The sequence below is a fragment of the Lepidothrix coronata genome, unplaced genomic scaffold (genome assembly GCF_001604755.1).
Source record: "Lepidothrix coronata isolate B3197 unplaced genomic scaffold, Lepidothrix_coronata-1.0 Scaffold15, whole genome shotgun sequence".
Taxonomy (NCBI): Eukaryota; Metazoa; Chordata; class Aves; order Passeriformes; family Pipridae; genus Lepidothrix; species Lepidothrix coronata.
Genome location: NW_016690195.1, coordinates 2,630,014 through 2,648,609, shown reverse-complemented (window position 1 = coordinate 2,648,609; position 18,596 = coordinate 2,630,014). Strand labels below are relative to the sequence as shown.

Sequence of the window (18,596 nt, the reverse complement as noted above, 5' to 3'; positions counted from 1 at the left end):
CCTGTGCCTAGTTTTACCATAGCTCCTGCAATGTTGGGTAAATGAATTGCAGGAAAAGTGGCCCCAGATATACAAAGCTGGGGGAAGGCTGCTCTGTTTCTATGTTTTGGTATGTCCTCAGTCTTGCCAATAGAAAAGATCTTGGAAGAAACGTGTCCAAAAGAAGTGTCCAAAGCATGTGAAATCATTGAAGAGTTATGATGTGAATTTCAGCCAACATCACTGAACACATGAAAACTGAGGGGAATTGGGACAGATTTAATTAGCCAACAGAACAGCAAATTACCATTAGGGCCAAAGCATTTACAGTTGATGGGTCTCCAAAAATGAACTGTGTAAGGGGAACAGCGAAAATTCAGTTACACTTTACTTTCACCAGAACAAGTGAAACCTGTTGCAGAGAATGGTTGTATTGCTGGAGAGATCACTGTCAAGAGCTGTGATTTGCTGCGTGAGGGGTCCAGAAGTACTAAGTGATGGGTCATGAGTTAGGAGAACTAGTGGATCTGAGAAAGGAGTACAGCACAAATACAGTGGCAATTCATTGTCAGCTACAGGTCAACTTGTGTAGAGCCAGGGGCACATGAACAGTATTCTGTAAGTGCTTGGTCGTCTGCTGTGGGTAGTTGGTGATTTTTGTCTAAGAAGCCTGCACATGCTTGTGAACAAGCAAAATCTAAGATCTTTGCTCCTTCAGGTTGTGATGACTAGAAAGATCTAAAGAATAAACATACAGTAAAAGCTGACAAACACCACTGGTTTGTCTTTTTCATTCTTTGAATGACAGGTATTAATGACACTTTCCTGTTTAAAAAAAAAAAAAGGAATTCTCTAGGTCTTAGTGCTGTCAGTGTGAAAATAAGTGTATAAGATGACTGCCAGTTGGAAAAGTCTTTAAGTGGAAGGTGAGCACTAGCCCTAGCATCTTTGAAACGTGTCCTGAAAGAATTATCAGAGTCACTTTAAGGAAATATTTTTCTGTGTTCAGAAATACAGCTTTTCCTTCTAGTTTGTACCAAAAATTGTCCTTCACTCCACTGAAAGGAAAATTATCCCTTTCCTGGCCTGTGTTGTGCTGAAAGTGACTTCTCTTTCAGTTGTTTCTGGATCCATGGTGCTAGTGATTCATTTCAATTTGCTGTGTAGTGGTTATGCGATCTTTAATTGTCAGTAGTTCCTAAAGAAGCAATGACTGTTACTCTGTGCAAACCTTATACATCTGACTTTACTGCTTTATCTGTGTATTTATCTTGCAGATAAATAAATCTACATTAGGTCTTTGATTCAGGTGGTTGCTTCAAGCTGTATTGTAACTGTACAATGAAGCTTTTGCCTTTTTTTTTGTATTGCACTTGACACAATTGAGTCCTCGTTATGAATAAAACCTTTAGGTGTTACTGTGCTTAGGGTTGTAGATGTTAGAAGAAATGCTCATTCTTTCTCATGCAAACTGTGCTGCCTTATTATACTCATAACCATCAGGGGGTTTTTCCGAAGCATGTTTGTATGTACAGTGTGTATGGTACAAGCCTACAACTTTGCATTGTTGTTCATGGATGCTCATTGTGAAGTGTGGTTTGTATGCTTGTTTTCTCATAGTGGTCTGGGTTTTTTGGTTGGTTGGTTGGTTGATTTTTTTGTTTGGTTTGGTTGTTTTTGTTGTTGTTGTTGTTGTTGTTGTTGTTGTCATTGTTTTTGAAGCCTCGACTCAACAAGTATCTAGAACCAGCTACATGTTAGGTCCTTGTCTCCTGATACTGAAAACTGAAAGCTTCTACTGGAGCTTGGGTGCCTCGAATTTACTTCCTTAATGGCCTTTTATAAACCAAACCCAGTCAGAATCATTGTTAAGTTCTGTCCCTCTAAATGTAAAAAAAAAAATAAAATAAAATACAGGGAACATTTTCTGACTAGTGACATTTCATATTTTATACTCCTTTCTTATAATTTTCCCAAGTGAAATTTTAGCACTGACACTTTTCTTGATTTTTCAGAAGCAGAGCGCTCTGAAAGGAATACATTTGCTGAAAGGCTCTCAGCTGTGGAAGCTATTGCAAATGCAATCTCTGTTGTGTCAAGTAATGGTCCAGGAAATAGGGCAGGATCATCAAGCAGCAGAAGGTAAATGCAGTAGTGCTTTCTTCTTGTTTTCTGTATGCTAATTTCCATATTAATTACCAATCTGTTATTAATTCTTTCCTTTTAGTTTAAGAATGGGCTCTACTACTAGCCTTAAGTTGGATTTCACTTCTTCAAGCACCAAACTGCAACTCTAGTGGGTTTTATTTAAGCTTTTTCTGGTGTGAGAAATAATGGTGGGATATTTCTAAATTAATTCTGTTTTCTGGGATTGGTGCTTTGTCTCCTCAGTTGTGAAGTGAAAATGCTCCTTTTTGTGGGGAGAGGGAATTTGAGGTTAAGCTCTAGTGTTCTTTACCAAGGAATATTAAGTATCATGGAAGTATTGTACGGGTGCCCAGGCTTGTTTTAAGAGAATTTCTGAGAGAAGTATTTATGCAGATAAATACTGAGACCAACACCAGTGGGGAAGAACTTAAGTTGATTCTTTTTATCCTAAGCAATCATTGTCATAGCGAGAGTCCTTTGTATCGAGGGTGCTCTAAAGGATGTTTCTGACCCTGACAGAATTGTAATTTCTGATGACATTTATGTTCTTCCTCTTTTTGTGATGGAACTGAGTGGTGCTCACTTGGAGGGAATTTGACAGTATCTGTACTGAGTTCTAGTCAGTTCAGTGAACTCTGGCTGAGAGCATAGTACAATTCTTTTACTTAGCTCTCTATTCAGAGCAACTGACATAAAGTGATGCCTTAATCCTTCCCAAGCTACAGTCCTCATCACCATGATCTTTTTGATATGGAGGATAAGGGTAAGGGTTGAAGCTTCCTTCTGACGTGCTTAGGAGACATTAATCTTAAGAGGAAGTACTTATTAAAAAAACCCAACACCACCACCTATTCCTACACCTTTTCCTCTAGTAAGATGATAGAGAATTTCTTGAAATTGTTTACTGACTGTCCTCAGTGAAGTAGTACTTTTGTGTTAAATAAACAAATAACTCCTCTGAAAATAAGTTTTTTCAAGACCTATTTTTTTATTCCTTCATTAACCTCTTGTAGTTAGATTTTAAAAAGCAGTAGCAACAAGAGCAAATCCTTGCACAAGCTTAACACCCTTTGCAGTGAACTTAGGGTGAAAGGAATGTCAAATAGTGGTGATAATGCCCACCAGCTGCTACCTACAAGAGGCAGTGCTGTGGTGACTAGGGATGCATTCTGGGCTCAAATCTGTCTTGATGCATTGCTGGCTGACTGTTCTTCCAAGGCCATTATATTCTATTGCAGCAAGATGAATATGGTAATGAAAAATACCTCTAGGGTAGTTCTACTTTATGCTGAAATAAAATGGTTTCCTTTCCCAGTATGAAATTCTGTTTTAAAATGTTCTAATTATAAATGAAAATGAGAGTATTTTTGCCTTGGTTTTGTATTCAGTTTGAGATTAAGGGAAATGATGAGAAGATCCTTGAGAGCTGCTGGATTGGGCAGACATGAAGCTGGTGCTTCATCCAGTGATCACCAGGACCCGGTTTCTCCACCAATTGCTCCTCCCAGCTGGGTTCCAGATCCTCCTGCAATGGATCCAGGTAAGTCTGCTCATGTATCACATTATACTGTAGAAGGAGAGAGTTGATCGAGGAACTGATGGCTATTAAGGTGAACAACTTATTTTAGTCTCACTCTGAAGTCTGTCTAATGCCATTGAGGTAACTTTAAGAGTTTACTGAAGACTTAACAACTGTTTTCAAATCCAGTTTGTGTCTTTCTAACACTGGTGTCAAACTTCTGGCAAGTGCTCTTTGTAATGCTGAGTTACATTACTGATCTAGGAATGTGGCCGTTTGTAGGAAAGAGTACCAGTTAAATACAGAAAACCTGCAGTGTGTTAGACACTGCAGCAAGAGCATGTTGTTAGGGATGTTTTTATGTATTGATATACATCCTGCTGTTCTGTTTACTGAAAGATGGTGACATTGATTTTATCCTGGCCCCCGCTGTGGGATCTCTTACCACAGCAGCGACTGGCACCGGCCAAGGACCTAGCACCTCCACAATACCAGGTGAGGACATACTGCTTATTTAATTATGCTTTAGAAGGAAAATTATCTCAAAAGCTGTCTTTGCTTGCACAGACTTTCTGCATATGAAAATGGCTCTTATCAGATGAAGATTGGATTGAAGCAGAATTTCACAAGTGTGCAGAAAGTAAATGAAGCACCATGTTATGTTTTATGTAAAAATTTATTTTTACCTGGGGAATGAAAAATATGTAAAGCCGTGGTAATCAGTATGAAATTGGGATTGCTCTGTGTATTTCAGAATGTAATTTGGAACCGAAATTTACAGTACTTCAGTGAAGTATTGCTGAAAGCACTGAGTAGTCAAGCTACTAATTAATCACCCCAGTGAATCATTGAATTATTTACTTTTAACAGGTAGTAATTTTTTGAGGAAAAACTGTTTCTCTTCAATTTTTTTTTTTCTCATTACAGGTCCTTCTACCGAACCATCTGTAGTAGAATCAAAGGATCGGAAGGCAAATGCTCATTTCATACTGAAATTGCTGTGTGATAGTGTTGTTCTGCAACCTTATCTACGAGAATTGCTGTCAGCTAAGTAAGGATTTTCATATGAATTCTTGCTCTCCTTTGTAACGTTATATCATCTGAAATATATTATGTAGAAGCCTTTTTAAAAAGCTTATTTAAAAACCTGTTAGTTAAAATGATGGGAGTTAGAATATCAACTGTATTTGTGTCCTGCCATCCTTTAAAAATAGGTCTGTTTCACAGAAGTAAAACAAATAAGAGTGCTTATTCACTCTGTGGCTTTTCTGTTTGCACAAGATTAGCAGTGCAAAGTTTTCCTATATTTGTGTCCTACATTGCCTGTTATAACAAAAAAATTCAGTGTTTTAACTTGTCTGTTGGTTTTTTCCCTAGGGATGCAAGAGGCATGACACCGTTTATGTCAGCAGTTAGTGGCCGGGCATATCCTGCTGCAATTACAATTCTAGAAACTGCACAGAAAATTGCCAAAGGTACAACAGTTTCAGTAATTATTAGCATGTGGTTTCCTAAAGTTTTCTGAAGTTTAACATGTATGCAGAATCATTATTAAAACTGTATATTGCTTCATGTTTTGGACATTTTGCTGTTATGGAGTATCTTCCTCTTTAGTGTGTATATTACAATAGATTTCTTGAGTATTATTGCTTTTGTGTTCTTTATAGTCTTTTCAGCATTTCATTGATATTCAAACCAGTGGATTAAGGTACTATTTTTTGGTAGCACCAAGGTATCACCTGGAATTTATTTCTTTGAATTGAAAAAAACCTGATATGATAAAGCAATATGCCAAGCTAGATCCTGTTCCTGAAAAAACTTATACAAACAAATGTTTTTTATCTATTTTTCAATGTTGATATTTAATTGTTTGAGAGAAATATGTGAAATTGAACTTAGGGAGAAACTTAAGTGGATTTGACATTGTCACACCACAGTTCTATAGGACTGTGTGTGGTATAAGGACATTCCTTTTAAGAATATTGTCCATAATCCTTCGAAATGGTGGTTCACTGAATTGATAGAATTGATTAACGTATCAGTGAATTTAAAACTAGGGAAGAGCTCATAGTTGCGTTTTTCAGTTAGGGGTTTTCAGCAGCTTCTATAAGAAATAATGTGACAATCAGAAAGTTTTCTCAAAAAGCTGTAACAGATTTTATTTAAACTTCTAATTCTGTATGAGATTTTGTAATGGCAAACATCTGCTGGGTATGGATTCTGTTGGTAGGTTTTGGTTATTTTTGGGGTGTTGTTTTTAACACCGGTGTTATATTGATTGTTTTAGCTGAAGCAGCTTCCAGTGAAAAAGAAGATGATGTGTTCATGGGAATGGTTTGTCCTTCTGGTACAAATCCAGATGATTCTCCTTTGTATGTGTTGTGTTGTAATGATACATGCAGTTTTACCTGGACTGGTGCAGAACATATAAACCAAGTAAGTTTGGGTGGTTTTTTTTCTTTTAAAGTAAATATGAATATGTTTCGATCATGTATTGTGTTAGTCTACTAATCCGACTCTTAAATTATTAATTGCATTGTTTAAATTACTGTGACTTTTACGTCTGGTGTAGTTACTGCCTCCCTGAATTCCTTTATACTTTCAAAGCTGATTAAGTTCCTCAGAACATGGCTATTAATGGGTGTGGCTTTACCCCCCTCTGCTTAACTTTGGCAAGAAGTTGGATGGACACAGCTCTTTAAAAACACTGAACACTAACTCACAACAAAGGTTCACTCTCTAGAACTGACCTCCTTCTAAGCGAAGACATCAGTTTGAATAAGTGCAATGTTATTGTATCCTGAAATACTGTGAGATTGCAAGTAGGAAGAAAACTATGCACAATATTTTTGGTAACTTTTTTTTAGGATATATTTGAATGCCGAACATGTGGCCTATTGGAATCACTTTGTTGTTGCACAGAATGTGCAAGGGTCTGTCACAAAGGGCATGACTGCAAGTAAGTACTGTGTTCTGTTTCTTACAATTAAAGCAATATTTTGTTGTTTCCTTTGTTTACTGATAGTTAATAAGTTTTTTCCTTGTCCAAAGTGTTCCAGTCTTAGACAAAGAAGATTAATACTTCAAATGCCTTCTTTTAATTCTACTCTAAGATTTATTTTATGAGTCAGAATTAAAAGAGTAACCTGAAGCAGTCTTCTACTTTTCACTTTTTAGAATTGAGAATAAATGAGTAATTCTGACACCCACAAAGTGCCTAATGTTCTAAGAATATTGTATCTAAATAATACTGTTTTGATTTTGGGTGCTTCCAGGAGTTTTCTGGAGCCAGTGAATCCTGATGACTGATCATTCTTGTGAATTTTCTTAAAGAAGTGTAGCATATTAATCTCTTAAGATAACTGTAATAAAGGGAAAAATGAGCAAGCAATCAAGAAGTGTCAGATCAACCTGGCCTAAAACTTCAAAGCTGCAGATGTTTTGTGCTGCTGTTACAGGCTGTGAATCTTATAGCATTAGTATCCTCGCTATAATAAGCTACAATAAGATACAATTATAAAGATATTCTCAGCACTGTAACAATTACTGAGATTTTACTGCATGTCATGAGCATTTCCAACTTAACTTTCTTGGGTGGAGGCTATTTTAGAGAAGAATAAATTGTCTTGGATGAGTTTTACTAAGGAACTATGAAAAGTTCTGTAGTGAAACTGCCCTCTTAAATGAGTGTAAGAAACATGAATAGCAAATGTCAAGTGCTGCCACATATAGACTCTGTTTCTCCTTTAAGCTAGGTTTTGTCATCTTGCTACTGTAAGAAACAAACTCCAGCAGGAATCTTAAGGTGTACACTTAACCCCCCTCAGCTTGTTCAGAGAAGATGGATATATTACTGAACAGAGTTGCACCTCACCTTTTCCATTTCTTGTAGGCTCAAACGAACATCTCCAACGGCCTACTGCGATTGCTGGGAGAAGTGCAAGTGTAAAACACTAATTGCTGGACAGAAGTCTGCTCGCCTTGATCTCCTTTACCGCCTCCTTACCACCACAAATCTTGTCACCATGCCAAATAGCAGGTAAGTTCATATCTGCAATGGCTAGGGCAGAAAAAAATTTATTCTTTTTAAATATGTGGTATATCATACTGCTACTAATAATTTTTTCATTGCAGGGGAGAACATCTGCTGTTGTTTTTAGTACAGACAGTTGCCAGGCAAACTGTAGAACATTGCCAGTACAGACCACCTAGAATTAGGGAAGATCGTAATCGTAAAACTGCAAATCCTGAAGGTAAGAGCCATTTCAGTGAAATAAATGGCAAATTCCATATTTCAGTACCTCTTTCTTATATTGATTTTTTTTTTGTTTTGGTTTGGTTTTTTTTAGATTCTGATATGCCTGATCATGATTTAGAACCTCCTCGTTTTGCCCAGCTTGCTTTGGAACGTGTTTTGCAGGACTGGAATGCACTGAAGTCCATGATCATGTTTGGCTCCCAGGAAAATAAAGACCCGTGTGTATTTACACATAGTTGTCATTGTAAAGTTTAATCTGATATTTGAGACCTGCTGACTTACATAAATTTATTTCCTTTCTTTTTGTTTTTTCCAAGTCTTAGTGCAAGCAGTAGGATAGGTCATCTTCTGCCTGAAGAGCAAGTTTACCTTAATCAGCAAAGTGGAACTATTCGCTTGGACTGTTTTACACACTGCCTTATTGTCAAGTGTACAGCAGACATTTTGGTAAGCACTTTTACTTATGTTTTACATAGATTTTTTGAATAATATGATACTATAGTGTGTCTTGGATCATATGCTTGGGGACTAATTTGAAACTAACTTCAAGTTAGTCTTGGTTTTGTGAATTCATACTGCAATGACTGTGATCTCCCTTTGAATCTTAATCTGTCTTGTTTCATGCGTCTAAACTGGGTTGTAATGACCTGTTTCTTCAGCTCTTAGATACTTTGCTGGGTACTCTGGTAAAGGAATTACAAAACAAGTATACGCCAGGACGCAGAGAAGAAGCTATTGCTGTTACAATGAGATTTCTGCGTTCTGTGGCAAGAGTGTTTGTCATTCTTAGTGTGGAAATGGCTTCCTCCAAAAAGAAAAAGTAAGGGGTGGAGATGTGTGTATTGATTGTGGTGGTGGGGTTTTGCCTTTTTTTCTTTATTTAAATATTTATTCTCTTGTTAAATGAGTTGATACAATTCAACAATAGGCAGAAACATCTGAATTAATTTGTGGTCTGTAGACAGATGTGGAAAGATTCAAACCTCAGGATGGCACAATAGCTGATGATATGTCATATAGCCTTTTAATGCAATGCTTGTTAAACTTACGTGTTCATACTGAACCTTTCTGTTTACAGTGTTAGGATTTTTGGAAGTAGGGTTTTTTTGACATGCTAAAATTGGAATCTATTGTTGTTTGTCAGTAGTAGATTTAGATACCAAACCTTAGTATTGAATTACGGAATGATGCAACTTTTTAACTACCATGGATAGCTGTGCATATTGTTATTATCCACACAAATGTATGTATCTGTTAAAGATATTTTTTTTCTCAAAAACTCAAGACAAATAATATTGCCATGAAGGTTTTTTTTTTGGGAAAAAGGCATATTTGACCTTTATTTTTCTTTTTTCCCCTAGCAATTTTATTCCACAGCCAATTGGAAAATGTAAACGTGTATTCCAGGCATTGTTGCCCTATGCTGTTGAAGAGTTGTGCAATGTAGCAGAATCTCTAATTATTCCAGTCAGGATGGGAATTGCACGTCCTACTGCACCATTTACTCTTGCTAGCACTAGTATAGATGCTATGCAGGGAAGTGAAGAACTGTTTTCTGTGGAGCCTCTGCCACCCAGACCATCGTCTGACCAGTCTAGCAGGTAAAATTTGTTAATGCTCGCTATTCATTTTTCTCAATGACTTTTAAAGGTGATTTTATTTTGGAGTTTTTGTTAGCTTTACATTAAGTGACACCCAGAACTCCAAATCTACTTTTTTGGTAATTTTATTTTATTTTATTTTTTTTTTCTTTAAGCTCTAGTCAATCTCAGTCATCTTACATCATAAGGAATCCTCAGCAAAGACGAATCAGCCAGTCCCAACCAGTTCGTGGCAGGGATGAAGAACAAGATGATATTGTTTCAGCAGATGTGGAAGAGGTCAGTTTTCTTTTTTGTATTTGGTTCTTTTTGTCGATATGGCACATCTTTAACATGTTTAACATCTGAACCAGAAATCCATGCATCAAGACCTCAAGATACTGAGTAGTACCTCATGAAATCCTACTGTGCTGTAAGCATTTTCTGATAGACATTTGTAATGGTTGTTTTCTATTCTATTTCTATTATAACTCCCTGTTAAAAAAGTTTTAAGGTCTTTCAGCACACGGCTGCTCTTATGTAGGTTCTATTGGAGAGCAAAAGGGTCTATTAGCAGGATGATACCTCTTCAGTATTTAGCAACTAACACTAGGTTTTGTAGTCAGTTCTCCCCTTTCAGCATTAAAATCTAATATTCAAGGCTGTTTTATTTGTAGATCTGATTTTTTTTTTCTCCACAACACTGTAGACTGTACAGCCATGCACAACTACTGTGGCTGTAAGTTCATTTTTTGTTCACATCAATTCAGTTTTGAGGTCATCTTTCTAATAAGTGATTTTTACTCCTTAGTTTCTAAATTAAATTTTGCACTGTGTTTCTGAAAACACATAGATTATCTCTGATATGGAAGATATTCTAGCATAAAATTACAATGCCCTTTCCAGGTTGAAGTGGTTGAGGGGGTGGCTGGTGAAGAAGACCATCATGATGAACAGGAGGAACGTGGTGAAGAAAATGCTGAAGCAGAAGGACAGCATGATGAGCATGATGAGGATGGTATGTATAATGTACATCCTACACACTACTGGTTGAATGAGAAAACTTCATCAAAAAGTAAAGGCATCTTTGAATTCACCAGTTATAAAATTTGGGAGACTTGCATGAGTAGAGAGACTCCAAGGGTTTCAGACTGCACATCTTAGAGAAGGAGGTAAAATTATAGATAACTTGCAAGTACAAGAACATTTTTATTTTCTCTTTCTGCATGAGGAAAAAATATTAAGGTCCCAAAGGATTAAACAAACCAAAGGCATCAAATGTTACTATGTTCTTGGTTAACAATATGTATTTTGCTCTATGTATTTGCTACTGTAAAATTTTGACATAGAGTACTTGAAGAACTAAAAAAATAGCCTAGCTCTTGTATGGCTGATGATACAATCCTAGTTGTGGTAGATGTGTTCTCAGAAGGGATCTGAATCACGTGAGCTAGTTCTCAAACTAATCACAGAATATTAAGTTATGGTTCAATATTTTGTAGATAAAATTATTCAATTCTGTATGAAAATGTTTGACATTAATACCACTTGTATTACTTAGTTTGGAATTAGATGGCCCAAAGCTATGATTAAAAAAAATTATCTTCTCTTTCTGACTGTGCTTTGTGTTTCCAGTCAACCCCTCTACGGTACAGTAAATCTGTTTAATTATTTGCTGAGTATTCAAACATTTCATTCTCAAAACTTAAACTGGAATAGAACCTTTATATTTACTCAGATCTTTTTAAAGTTTTCAGATATTCCTTAGATACCAGTTTGAAACAGCATATGGTTAATTGTCCTAATACACGTGTATGAAGAGTTTTGGAGTCTTTTGGCTTGAGTGACTAATTCTGAATCCTTAAAATCTTTATTTTCAGTGTGTGTTGAATGCACATGTGCAGTGCACAGTGAGAGGGCTGGGGGTCGCTAATTTCTGGAAAATAAGAAAACATGCTCCAAGTGTTGTTGCCTCTCTGCACTGCTTTTATGACCTCCCTGTGTGTCTGTTAACTTCTGCTAGAGTTAGAGGCTCTGGGTTTTGTTTAATGTGTGTTACCTGAGTCACTACAGTAATTCTATTTTTCTCTCTTTCTAAATATGGGATGTTTTGTATATTGTTTTTATAGGCAGTGATATGGAGTTGGATTTGTTAGCTGCTGCTGAAACAGAAAGTGACAGTGAGAGTAACCACAGTAACCAGGACAATGCCAGTGGGCGCAGAAGTGTTGTCACTGCAGCTACTGCTGGGTCAGAAGCAGGTACACCACATCTTTTTGTGTTTAATCTAGCTGTTTAAATTTAGATATTAGGATTAAGTACCGTCCTCCTTCCCCACGTTTCCTCTTTTTCCTTTGTTCTAATAGTAAGGTACTATGCAGACTTTTTGGACAAGATATGCGTTAAGATGTGATCTATCTTTCTTGCTCTTAAGGAGCTTCTGCATGTGTTAGACAGACATCACCTTGTACTCTTATGAAATGAAATCAAATGTTCTCACTTTTTAGCATAGAAGTTTAAAACAATGGTTTATGGTTTAAAACAATACACAAAACCTGAGCAAACATTGTACAGCTTTTTGAGAGCAACTGCTTTATTGTCCAGTTTGAAAGCATAGTTTTTAGAATTCACTGCCCTGGGGTTAGAGTCAGCAAAGAATTTTAAAATCAAATTACTTCTTTATTTATATTTTGAAATGTAAGGAGTCTGCTTATTCATTAGACCTGAAGACAATTAGCAGTATGTTAGGGGGATAACTTATTTAACATTTTCAATAGTGGTACTTGAATCTTTTTAGTATATGTAGTTTTTTCTCATGGAAAAAGTTTACAATGCTGACATGTATACGTGCACAGATGTGCAGTTGTCAGTTATTGTTTATTGCTTATTTTCTCAACAGGAGCAAGCAGTGTGCCAGCATTTTTTTCTGAAGATGACTCTCAGTCAAATGATTCCAGTGACTCTGATAGCAGCAGCAGTCAGAGTGATGACATAGAGCAGGAGACCTTCATGCTTGATGAGCCTCTGGAACGAACCACAAATAGCTCACACGCCAATGGTGCTGCCCAGGCTCCCCGTTCCATGCAATGGGCTGTACGGAATACCCAAAACCAGAGGACCACTAGCACAGCTCCTTCTAGTACGTCAACCCCAGCAGGCAAGTCTGAGTAAATTGCATGCATGAGTGTCAGTTAGCTCTGGCTTTGTTCCTTCCTCTGTTTTTGTTTATTCTCTCAAGGATGAAATCTTATCTCTTTGTCTTAGTGCTGACCTATCTTGACTGTTCCAGTTCTAGTTTTGAATTTTAAAAAAAGGAAGGGATCTGCTACAGTTCTTAAGAAGATCTGTGTATGCTTACTGTAGCTAGTAATTTTTTGCTAGTTACAGTTGTGATGTCAGTAATATTTACAAGTTTATTTCTGGAAATCTTCATTATATCAGTCAATACACAAAACATACCGCAGAGATCAAATGAATTTATTAATATCATATCATCTTTTATGTTTAGCAAGTTCAGCAGGCTTGATTTATATTGATCCATCAAACCTCCGTCGAAGTGGTACCATCAGTACAAGCGCTGCAGCAGCAGCTGCAGCACTTGAAGCCAGCAATGCAAGCAGCTATTTGACATCTGCAAGCAGTTTGGCAAGAGCATACAGTATTGTGATACGGCAGATATCTGACCTGATGGGTCTGATTCCCAAGTACAATCATTTAGTATACTCCCAGATCCCAGCTGCAGTGAAGCTGACTTACCAAGATGCAGTTAACTTGCAGGTAAGAGCATGCCAGTTTTTGTAGAGGAATGTAATTTCAATACATCCTTTCTGTGTTATGTGCATATTTTTTGGTACAGTGCTCTTGACTGTCGTTTTTTGAAAGTATATGTAAAATGCATCTCTAGAGAAAATACTTGAAGGGGAAGGCTGGTGTCTGATGTGTAGAGGCATAAGTTTCAAAGACTTGACAACCCAGGAGGAACTCCAGTGTGTTCAGGAAATATGTATCAACTTGTATGTGAGCTCTGTGTATAGAGTGAAATAATCTGTGCTGAATGTAGTACAAAAATCAATTGTCAGAATAACATAGCTGCTTGGGGGGGGGCAAGTAATCAAATGATGCTGTTTTCTGTTAATAGTGCTGCATGCTGGGATGTGAAAACCTGATGACAGTATATTTCCTTGTAATTGAGTCACATGGTATTTTTATGGCTCTATTTTCACAGTGTGTTGGGAGGAAAAGGCTTCTGATTTGAGAGAGGAAGGTTAGAAAGATATTCTGGTATCAAACACTGGGGTAAATATACAGGGAAAGAGATAAGGGAGTGTAATTGTACTATGGAGAAAGCTAAAATAATTTTCTGTTCAGGAGATTCTTAACAGTAAAAGTGAAGAGGAGATCTGTCCAACTGAGGCAGCAAGATATTTGTTATTAGCATGTGAAAGTTTGACAGTAGGGGTTTTGTTTGGATATAGAAATGGGGTTGAGACAGCATTTTGTTAGTTTAGTGGACACAAGAACATTTAAGAGTGTGGGAGTTGTTTTTGAAGACCAGTTTGTAGAGAAATGAAGAAAGCAGTCTGATTTGGATCAAAAAACTAGGAATTCAGGAACTGAGCTAAAACCCCCAGATGTGTGCACCTGGGAGATGCTGAGTGGTTGTAAGGTGAGGAGTAGAAGAGATTCCCAAGAGAGAGGGGATGGTGAGAATGCTTTACAGGTATCAAAATATTAAGTGAAGAGAGCTGCATACCACTACAGTAAATCAGCAGTCTCAGAAGAGCTTTCAAAACCTGATCATTGGTCATTCTCGAACATGGTTTTCAGCCTCTTTGTAGGGAATCAGGTTTAGATTGCTTATGTTTAGATTGCATTATCATCTTCTAGTTCTGTTGTTTGCAAAGCTAATTAAATCTCATTTTCTATAGAATTACGTAGAAGAAAAGCTTATTCCTACTTGGAATTGGATGGTTAGTATCATGGACTCTACTGAAGCTCAGCTGCGTTATGGTTCTGCATTATCATCTGCTGGTGATCCTGGGCATCCAAATCATCCTCTCCATGCTTCTCAGAACTCAGCTAGAAGGGAAAGGATGACAGCCCGTGAGGAAGCCAGCTTAAGAACACTTGAGGGAAGAAGGTATAAAAATAGTTTGATTATTGCATGTAATATGAATTACCATTTTTACAGTCAAATCTTATTCACTGACATTTTATGAATTTGATTTTGTAGTGCAGCAGTGTAGTTATTGTTTTGATTGAAGTAGGCTTCCTGTGTCATTGCTACTGTTTGGTTTATTGGGATGCACTAGACTCCTCTCAATGTTGTTTACAATAAATACACTGCATCTGAACTGCTTGTTGTGTGATTGTAACTATCAGACTGTTTTTGTGTGTGGTTTACTGAGGTTTTACATCCATATTTCAAATATAGAGACTAATACATAAAGGTTTCATTCTCCTGTGATGCCTGATCTCTCTGTATTCAATCCTTTTGTTTCTCTAGACGTGCTACTTTACTCAGTGCCCGTCAGGGAATGATGTCAGCACGTGGCGATTTCCTGAACTACGCACTGTCCTTGATGCGTTCTCACAATGATGAGCATTCAGATGTCCTTCCTGTTCTAGATGTCTGTTCACTAAAGCATGTAGCATATGTTTTTCAAGCCCTTATTTATTGGATTAAAGCAATGAATCAACAGACAACATTGGATACTCCTCAGCTGGAAAGAAAAAGGTATCGAGGCTGACTCCTAGAAAGAAAAACTTTTGCAAAAGTGATGTTTGCCCTTTTGTTTCAGTCATTTGCATTGTTACTCAGCAACTCATATAAATATATACATCAATCTACATATCTTTGTGTGTGTGTAATAACATACATATTATAGAAAGAATATGCATGTGTGTAATGTGCCTGTGTTTGATAAGCCTGTTGCAGAACCCTGTTCAGATCTTTTTCTGCTCATCGCTTCAAAAGGTTTTCTTACTGTTGAAACTTGAGTTGGATTTTTAACTCCATGGCAGTGCCTCTAAAAGACATACTCAGGAAAATTTCTCAGCTGAAAAATGCAATCTGCTCCTAACATTTGACATAATAACAACTTATTTAGCTGTCTGTCAGACATGTTAAAGATGACGTTGGAGAAAATGTCAGTGTCTGGTATAATGAGCCTTAGTGATTTTGTTTTCCATTTGGTTGTGTGTATTTGAGACTTACCTGGTATTTAAAGCACAATAGGAAAATCAATAACTGAAAATGTCCTTGAGTTGAAAAACTCTGCACTTCAACTACAGCATTTCACGAGGTGCATTTATTAATTTTTAAGATGTTTTAAGATTTCTTTTTATAATTTCTTTTAAATTTCAAATGGCAATTAAGGATCATAGAAATGTCCACATCTGTTCTCATCTCTTACTGGACTTTTAGGTAATGCGCCTGAACAGTTCTAGTCAACAGTTAAATAAATGCAGCTCTTTGCCCCTTCCTGTTCCTAATTTTCAATACTGCAGGTCAAACTTAACTTTTAATTTTCTCTACAGATTTAGTAACTAAAATACAAGGTGTATTTTCGACATATGTTGGACTGCTACTTTAGTTTCAGTGTTATCTTGGTAATGTAAGGTTGGGTATGACCTCAAAATGTATACCAGAGGGTGCTGTGGTCAACAGGATTTTCCTCACAAGTAAGAATGATATAATACAATAACCAAGTTTTTGTACTATCCAACTTGATTTGTTAGAGCCACAGCTTTAAGCCTTTTCCAGGCAATATGATGCTTCTGGAAGCCACTTTTCCCCAAAAAACTGACATATTGAAATCTGTCAAATAACTGATCATCAAAGAACTGTGAAATTCACATGAAATACTTCTAAAACTGTGAAGGCCTAGACCTTTTTAATAAAAAATAAATGGTTCAGTCAGTCAGTTGCTTCTGTTACATGACATTTTAGTAGTCTAGGTCAAATGAAATTTTGTTGGTCTTCATCAAGTTTCAGAACTCATTTCACAATGCATAAGCTGCCAGAAATGAATACTAAGTTCTTGATCCTTTTTAATAATACAAGGAAGTCAATTTTTTTAATGTGCAGATTGCAGATTTACCTGCTGAAATGTGATCAATGACATTATTATTAAATTTTGGAATAGTATTCACTTGCATATTTCTTCTGCTAATGCAGGGTTCCTAGGATTTTTATACTGATATAGTCTTTGAAAACAAGCATATCCATCACTGCCTGAAGCTGTAACCTTTAAGATCAAACTTGGTAGGTGGCCAAGTGGCTCTAAGGGTAACTGTGCTAGTGACATAGTGAGTGAGTATATAATGAGAAGTTCTCTACAGTACTTCGATTTTAGAATGAGTTTGTTCTTGTTATTTATAATTCTTTAAATACACTTCCTGATTATGCTACAGATGTAAATGTTTTGGCTAATAATTTCTTCAAGGTGATGGACTCTTTTTTATTTTCTTTTTTTTTTCAAGAACTCGAGAACTTTTGGAACTGGGTCTTGACAATGAAGATTCAGAACATGAAAATGATGATGACACCAATCAAAGTTAGTATACAGAAACACCTAAAATAGCATACCAAAATGCCAGACTGTCTTAGTGTTTTTCCCCCTCACCTAGCTGAGACTTTGAATAAATTTTGCTACTTGTGTATGTTACATTAAAGTTGGATTTTTTCAAAAGTTATTTTTCTTACCTTTGTTACTTCCCCGAATTTCTTCTACCATTGCCTGTTTTATTGCCCCTCAGTTCAGGGCCCACTTTTTTTATCTCCTTTCTCTCTAAACTGCAGCATTTGTGTCCTTACTTATCATTCTACACAATGACAAAATTTAAAATCTGAATTTAAACTGATTTCTTTTAATCTGGTGAAACTGCTACTGAAAATGGTAGAATGTGTACCCTAAATGAAGTATATGCAGTGTAAGGGTGCCTGTTCAGTAATGCTAGGTATAGTAAAAAGAATAAAAGTGATGACTAAACAACTTAATAAAGGTACAGCATTTGTGGAAGCATCCTGTAGAAGTAAATTTGCAGAGATACTCCTCCAGTCAGATAGCTAAGAGGGAAGGATATTAATTTTCGGCATTTTAAATCCTTTGCTTTTATAATTGTGAAAACTGATTTGAAATCTTCTCTGATATTTAGGTGCTACGCTCAATGACAAAGATGAGGACTCCCTCCCAGCAGAGACTGGCCAAAACCATCCATTTTTCAGACGATCAGACTCTATGACGTTCCTTGGCTGCATTCCACCCAATCCTTTTGAGGTTCCTCTGGCAGAGGCCATCCCCCTGGCAGACCAGCCCCACCTATTACAGGTGATATCAGAGATGGTGTTCTGGAAGAAAGCTGCAGTTTGCTTTTTCATTCCTAACTGAAGTATATTATTTACCCAGAATGCTTTTGTTACTTTTCAGCCAAATGCTCGCAAAGAAGATCTGTTTGGCCGACCCAGTCAAGGTCTATATTCATCTTCTGCCAATAGTGGGAAATGCTTAATGGAAGTTACAGTGGATAGAAACTGTCTTGAGGTAAATGTAAAGCTTTTTTTATTTTAAACAATATGGTAGTTTAAACTAGTACCTTCATTCCTTAAAAAGACACTTGAATGTTTTCAGAGAGAATTCCAAGTAGCTTTCACAATGATAATTTCAAAGCCCAGTGCATGTGAAAACTTGGATTTTTTTTTATGTAAAATATGCTTATTTTTTAAATATAGGAACTTTTATGATCATTGATTTATAGCAAATGTCAGGTAATTTTTTAAATGCTCTGGTACAATCCTGAGTTAATTTTGAAACACCAATTATATAACTATTTGTGATAAAAAGATTTAAATCTCCCTGTAGCCCAGTAGATTTGAGTTGCCTACAGACTGAGCATTAAATGGCAAGCATATTAAATGCAAACATAAAGTGGGGAAAATGTTTTGGGTTTTTTTTATTTTTTTAAATTTTTGAAATTAGGGAGATTACTTCATTTTAACAGGTCAATTACTGTGCTCAGTTTAGTGTGGTTTAAAATACACATGTATGTATAGATGTGCTAAAAAAGCTGTCTAGAATGCTTTGAAAGTGCAATTAAATTTTACTTCTCC

At 36.5% G+C, this 18,596-nt stretch overlaps 1 protein-coding gene across 15 annotated transcripts in view; it reads left to right on the top strand.

Moving 5' to 3' along the window:
* The window catches only part of UBR5 (ubiquitin protein ligase E3 component n-recognin 5), an 85,588-nt gene that overhangs the window by 55,583 nt on the left and 11,409 nt on the right, over positions 1 to 18,596 (top strand). For 12 of the 15 annotated variants that reach the window (XM_017806386.1, XM_017806389.1, XM_017806388.1 and 9 more), the window contains 23 exons: positions 1,995 to 2,121; positions 3,516 to 3,667; positions 4,046 to 4,141; positions 4,574 to 4,697; positions 5,024 to 5,121; positions 5,934 to 6,082; positions 6,514 to 6,605; positions 7,539 to 7,685; positions 7,781 to 7,899; positions 7,996 to 8,122; positions 8,222 to 8,351; positions 8,564 to 8,724; positions 9,266 to 9,505; positions 9,661 to 9,784; positions 10,391 to 10,502; positions 11,614 to 11,745; positions 12,384 to 12,641; positions 12,993 to 13,261; positions 14,413 to 14,624; positions 14,991 to 15,221; positions 16,970 to 17,043; positions 17,645 to 17,817; positions 17,917 to 18,030. In XM_017806386.1, the coding sequence (XP_017661875.1) occupies positions 1,995 to 2,121; positions 3,516 to 3,667; positions 4,046 to 4,141; positions 4,574 to 4,697; positions 5,024 to 5,121; positions 5,934 to 6,082; positions 6,514 to 6,605; positions 7,539 to 7,685; positions 7,781 to 7,899; positions 7,996 to 8,122; positions 8,222 to 8,351; positions 8,564 to 8,724; positions 9,266 to 9,505; positions 9,661 to 9,784; positions 10,391 to 10,502; positions 11,614 to 11,745; positions 12,384 to 12,641; positions 12,993 to 13,261; positions 14,413 to 14,624; positions 14,991 to 15,221; positions 16,970 to 17,043; positions 17,645 to 17,817; positions 17,917 to 18,030 (3,461 nt within the window). The remainder of the gene's footprint in view (positions 1 to 1,994; positions 2,122 to 3,515; positions 3,668 to 4,045; positions 4,142 to 4,573; positions 4,698 to 5,023; positions 5,122 to 5,933; positions 6,083 to 6,513; positions 6,606 to 7,538; positions 7,686 to 7,780; positions 7,900 to 7,995; positions 8,123 to 8,221; positions 8,352 to 8,563; positions 8,725 to 9,265; positions 9,506 to 9,660; positions 9,785 to 10,390; positions 10,503 to 11,613; positions 11,746 to 12,383; positions 12,642 to 12,992; positions 13,262 to 14,412; positions 14,625 to 14,990; positions 15,222 to 16,969; positions 17,044 to 17,644; positions 17,818 to 17,916; positions 18,031 to 18,596) is intronic. The other 3 variants (XM_017806383.1, XM_017806378.1, XM_017806387.1) reach the window with 3 other exon arrangements.